This window comes from Melozone crissalis, unplaced genomic scaffold, assembly GCF_028551555.1.
Source record: "Melozone crissalis strain CALT ecotype California unplaced genomic scaffold, PUWL_Pcris_2 ptg000120l_1, whole genome shotgun sequence".
Taxonomy (NCBI): Eukaryota; Metazoa; Chordata; class Aves; order Passeriformes; family Passerellidae; genus Melozone; species Melozone crissalis.
In genome coordinates this window covers 850,862-856,861 of record NW_026535896.1, presented here as the reverse complement: position 1 = coordinate 856,861, position 6,000 = coordinate 850,862, and the positions used below count along the sequence as shown (strand labels likewise).

At 56.5% G+C, this 6,000-nt stretch overlaps 1 protein-coding gene across 1 annotated transcript in view; it reads left to right on the top strand.

Annotated features, from left to right (window-relative positions):
* Nucleotides 1-2,771: 2,771 nt before the first annotated feature.
* Nucleotides 2,772-6,000, top strand: part of JAM3 (junctional adhesion molecule 3) — a 37,889-nt gene continuing 34,660 nt past the window's right edge. Inside the window, exon 1 of the mRNA XM_054292852.1 lies at nucleotides 2,772-2,831. Within this exon, the coding sequence (XP_054148827.1) occupies nucleotides 2,780-2,831 (52 nt within the window). The 5' untranslated portion in view covers nucleotides 2,772-2,779. The remainder of the gene's footprint in view (nucleotides 2,832-6,000) is intronic.

Genomic DNA, 6,000 nt, shown 5'->3' with positions numbered 1-6,000 from the left:
AGCAGCCTGGAGAGGGAATCAAGGCTTGGGAGAGCTCCTCAGAGCAGGCCCAGATGGCCTGGGGAGCCAACACCCCTCGGCACAGCCCTCCTGTGGCTGTCCCAGCACGGCTCATCCCCACTCAGAGCAGCACAGAATGGTTTGGGCAGGAAGGCACCTCCAAAATCATTCGGTTCCACCACCTTCCACCAGTCCAGGCTGCTCCAAGCACCATCCAAATTGAAATAATTTTCTTTTTCTTCCCTGCAATCTAGCTAGAGACCTCCCATCCTTCTTTGTCTCTTCTGTCTCATCTCCTCTCTGCCCTGATCAAGCTGCTGCTGGAAGCTAAAGAGGATCCTGACACTTCAGTGATTGCACTTTATCGCTGATTATATTCGCTGTCATCACATTTTACTTCTCCTGTCAGAGCAGCCCAAATGGGCTGTGTTAAAATGATTCCCAACTCGACAGGGACCCAGCCCAAAGACTGCCAGAGTCAGGTTTTAAGCCATACAGCCTTATTAGGTGATTCCTTCCCCTTCATCCTCAGGGAAATGTGCCATCTGGCCACTAGAATTGATGAGACTCCCTGTATTAATTTCACCGGGCTCAGATCAGCCCTTGAAATCTACTCATTAGCATCTTGAGTTAGATCTGCTGCGTTATCAGGTTAAATACATTTTTACATCCCTTAACTCCTGCCAGCTCTGCTGAGCTGGTTTACAGAGCAGAAGAGAGCTCTGCCTTTCATTCCAGCTGCTTGATCTTCAACAGCTTCTTAATTACATCCTCATCAGACTCTGCTGGCAGTGACGCAAGAGCCAGCACTAACACAGAACTCGCTCCATTCGGGGCCACTGTCCCATGCTGATCATTTCTGTTGCTGTTAATCAAAGAAAAAGATCCTGGGGCACTTTTGAGGACCACACAGCAGCTCAGGATGCTCTCTGTGCAAAGCCATTTTTTCAGGGCAAAGTCACTAAATCAAATATTTGGCTGTGTCAGAAAGGATTCGGTCCAGTAGGAGGGCTGGGGAAGGAGTCCCTGCTCATGGGGGTTGGAACTGAATGATCTCTAAGATCCCTCCCAACCCAAACCATTCTGTGATTCTGTGACTCAGGAAGTTCCTCAAGAGCAGCTTTCTCTGCCCAGCTGCTTGTTTATGTTTCTTGCTTACTTTAAGTTGTTGAAAGTTTATAGTGAAACTCACAGACCAATTAGAGTTGGCTTTTCAGGGCGAATTCTCAGAGAAATCTCTTTTTAGAGGTTCTTCTTAAACACAAAAGGGGAAACACTTTGGAACAAAACTTGGATGGGTTTTATAACCACAATGTTGCTAATATCCTGGCTCAAAAACATCAAAGTCCTTCTGGTGCCCTACTCAGGGTGAGTTTCCTTCTCTCCACAGAGCTTAACCAGGGGTTGGGACTGACCCCTCTCTGCACCACTGACAGGACCATCCCCTGTCTCCACCTATGGGGGTCCCACTCCCAGAATCACCCCCTCTTCCCACCCACGGGGGTCCCAAGAGCAGGATCACTTTTCCCATCAGCTGGGGGTTCCACTAATGGGACCGAACCCTCTCCCCAGTCACTGGGGGTTTCACTACCGGGATCACCGTCTCTCCCATCTGGCGAGGGTCGCACGGGCAGGAATGGCCCCTCTTCTCACGGTGTGGACATCCCACTGCCGGGATCATCCCTGCTCCCCATCCATGAGCATCCCACTGCCAGGACCATCTCCTCTCTCCATTCACGGAAGTCCCACTGCTGGGATCATCCTTTCTCCCCATTCACGGGAGTTTCCCTGCCAGGACCATCCCCTCTCGCCATTCAGGGGAGTCCTACTGCCGGGACCATCCCCTCTCCCCATTCACGGGGGTCCCACTCCTGGGATCACCTCCTCTCCCCATCCATGAGCATCCCATTGCCGGGACCATCTCCTCTCCCCATTCACCATCTTCCTGCCGGGACCATCTCCTTTCCCCACCCGTGGGGGTCCCATTGCTGGTATCATCCTCTCTCCCCATTCACGGGGGTCCCATTGCCGATATCACCTCCTCTCCCCATTCACGGGGGTCTCCCTGATGTGACCATCTCCTTTCTCCACCCGCGGGGGTCCCACTGCCAGAACCATCCCCTCTCTCCATTCACCATCTTCCTGTCGGGACTATCCCCTCTCCCCATTCACGGAGGTTGCCCTGCTGGGACCATCCCCTCTCCCCATTGACAGGGGTCCCATTGCCGGGATCATCTCCTCTCTCCATTCATGGGGGTCCCACTGCCAGAACCATCCCCTCTCTCCATTCACGGGGGTCCCACTGCCGGGACCATCCCCTCTCTCCATTCACCATCTTCCTGTCGGGACCATCCCCTCTCCCCACCCGCGGGGGTCCCATTGCTGGTATCATCCTCTCTGCTATTTCACGGGGGCCCCACGGCAGGGACCATCCCCTCTCCCCATTCACCATCCCCTTTCCCCACCCGCGGGGGTCCCCCAGCCGGGACCATCCCCTCTCCCCATTCACGGGGGTCCCATTGCCGGGACCATGCCCTTTCCCCATTCACCATCCCCCAGGCGGGCCCATCCCCTCTCCCACACGCGGGCCCGGGCCGCGCCCTGCCCGCGGGTGCGGTGCGTTCCCCCTCCCCTCCCGTGCCGAGCCGTGCCGTGCCGAGCCGGGCCCGCCCCCGGCCGGTGCCCCCGCGGAGCCGGGACCGGGCTGGCGGCACCCCCGCCCCCGGGCCGGCGCCGCCCGGGCAGTGCGCAGGCTCGGCTCGGCTCCGCACACCCCATCATGGCGCTGCGGCGGCCGGAGCTGCTCCGGCTCCTGCTCCTGCCCCTGCTCGGTGAGTACCGGCCGGCAGCGCCCGCACCGCCCCGCACCGCCCCGCACCGCCCCGCACCGCCGGGCGCTGTCCCCGTCCGCAGCCCGGAGAGGGGAGGGAGGAGGGATGCGATGCTCCCGTCCGGAGCCGAGATACACAGAGGGAGCAGGGATGCGGTGTCCCTGTCCCGGAGCCGGGGAGGGAGACGCTCCCCCCGTCCGGATCCGAGATTCAGAGAAGGAGGAGGGATGCAGTGTCCCTGTCCCGATCGCGGAGTCAGGGAGGGAGAAGGGATGCGCTGCTCCCGTCCCCATCCCGGAGTCAGGGACGGAGGAGGGACGCGGTGTCCCTGTCCCCATCCCGGAGAGAAAGAAGGAGGAGGGATGCGCCGCCCCGCTTGCGATCCCAGGGAAAGGGGGAGATGCGCTGGCCGGTCGGGATCCCGGACAGGGAGGGAGGAGGGATGCGCTGCCCTCGTCCCCATCCTGGAGTGGGAGGAGGAGGAGGAGGGATGCGCTGCCCCGGTTGTGATCCCAGGGAAAGGGAGAGATGCGCTGACCCCGTCACCATCCCGGGGACGGGCTGGGATGCGCTTCCCCTGCCCTTTCCCCTGCCCCTGCTCCTGTTCCTGGCTCCTGCCCCTGCCTGGCTCCGGGAAAGGGAAGGGAGGGCAGGGATGCGCTGCCCCTGCCCTTGCCCCTTGCCCCTGCTCCTGCTCCTTCCCCTGCTCCTGCTCCTTCTCCTGCCCCTGTCCCCGTCCCTGCCCCTGCCTGGCCCCGGAGAAGGGAAGGGAAGGGAGGGATGCGCTGGCCCGAGCGCGGGGGGATGCGGGGACAGCGTGGGAGCTGCCGGGATGGGGACGGGCCAGCACACGGGTCCAGGGCCAGCCGGCAGCACGGACCCGCCGGATGCTGCAGGGAGCGTGGGACGCACACAGCGCGGGGGGAAACATCCCAAAACCCAGCTCAGCAAGGAGCGGCTCCAGCGCTGAGGGTGCCAGGAATGTGCAGGCTCGGCAGGCAGGCAGGGAGGACACTGGTGCCTATTCAAGACCAGGCACAGGCGCCTATTGTTCGGGGGGCCCCGCGTGAATGTTTGCAGTTTTAATTGCAAAAACATTTGCTAATTCCGCTCAGGAATGAATTTGGGCTCATTTGTTGTCTGGCTATTATTAGCTGGGGGATGAGGAGGGGGACAGCAGCCGGTGGGCTCGTGTTGTCCTCCCCCCTCTGCCCAGATGGCAGGAGGAGAGGATGGGGTGGAGTGGGGTTAGGCTGACAACCAGCCTACAGCTGAGTACCAAAATACACGGGGCTGAGCGTGTACACACTCACCAGTCACTGTTTTGGGTCAACATTCAAGGCAGTGAATGGAAATATTTCAAACAGTTTATCTAAGGACAAAAAACACTCCTCCAGTGACTCCAGAGAGCTCGCAGAGTCGCTTTGGGTCTCAAGTAAAGTGAGGTTTGGGCACTATTTACCCAATCAGTCAGCGGAGGGGTGTGAAGATGACTCTGACACTCATCCCCAACAAGCAGAGGGTTGTCACACGCTCCAGACTCTGGTGTTCACTTGCTTTGCTGTGGTTTGGAGCAGAAACAGCTTCAGCAGGAGGAATCAGGAGTGCCTGATCCCAGAGCATCACACAGTCTGCCCAGCGCTAGCTTTGGATTCAGCTGCTCCCTTTGATTGGGAAAAACCACAGATTTAACACGACTTTCCCTGGCAGAGGGGCTGCAGGACAGAAAGATTCCCCATTTCCTTCCATGATATGTGAGCAGAGCCCAAGTGTCCTGTTGAATCTGGCCTAAAAGACAGGAGGAATGGAAGCAAACTCCAGATATTTCTGTGTTTCTTCAGACAGAGAATAGTTGCTAAAAGCAGCCAAACCCCACTGGTTTCACACCTCTGCCTGAGAGCATTTACCTGGTGAGTGAGCCCAGTGGTGCCAGGCCTTGCTTTCCATTAAATTCAGAGTGCCTCATCCTGTGTTGATTTCCAGTAATGTTTGAACTTGGGGTCACAAGCCCAAAAGATTGGGCAGAGTGAGGTTGAGAATAAAAAGGGTTCTTCCACCACGCCTGACTTGAGGTGCTGGGGGCACCCCACTAAAAGGGGGTTATGCTGCCAGCAGCACATGAAATTAGACATGCACTGAAGCCTGCAGGGCTGGTGCTGGATAGTGGGACGGGAGTGTGACTGGAAGGATGCGTTTGTGCCAACTGATTACTTGGGGGAGAGAAAAGAAAAAGGCATGAAAAGAAGGAGACAAAGCTCCCAAGATGCTGAGATCCCTGCTCTGGACTCTGAGGTGCTGCTTTGACTCCGAGTGCTGCGAGCTGGGCTTGCCTCTGCTGTGTGCTGCTGCCAGAACAACCCCAGTTCTTGCTCATGGCCTTAAAACATTGCCTTGGAAGGGGAGCCAGTGAAGCATGGAGTGTTCAGAGCATTCCCAGCTCTAGGCACTGAAAGCCTCTAAAGGTTCCGCACATCAGGGAAATGCCATGGCCACGATTAGAGCAGGGGAAGCTCTCGTGGCGCTGATGGAGAGCGGGGCTGACTTCAGTTCCACCTCCAGCTCTCCCTCCTTGCCAGCTTCCCCGTGGAAACAAATATTTGGATTTTAGAGGATTTCACAGGCTGGGCTGAGGGCAGAGCTGTGGAGACCCTCCCAAAACTCTCGAGTATTTCCTGTTGAAAATAGAACGTGCTGATAGCTTGTAGTCCTTGATGGGGAGAGATGGGCAAGTCTCAGGCACATTTAAGTTTTAAAGCTCATTATATTCAAATCTCCTTTTGATTTAATTCTGAGGGCTTGGTAATAGGTTGGATTTCGCAAAAGGCTTTTTAAAATCTATGGAGTAGAAGTTCTCATTTCCTTTTTTTTTTTTTAATATATGAAGTCCATCTGTCCCAGCCACCAACAACTGTTCTGAGTCAGCTGTCAGTGCCAAAAACCACTCGGTGGAAATGTTGTTAGCTCCCTTGCAGCGATGATAAGTTGCTTGTTGGTATTTTCTGATGGGAAGTATTTGTAGTATCGCTTTCTTTTCAACAGGCAGTAAAAAACCGGGACAAACGGCTTTGAGAGCCCTGCCAAAATCAGATGCTTAATAACATCTTCCAAAAAATTCCTAGGGAGGGCTTGGTGTTCCTTTTTGGGTAAGCAGGGTCTGGCATGGACACCA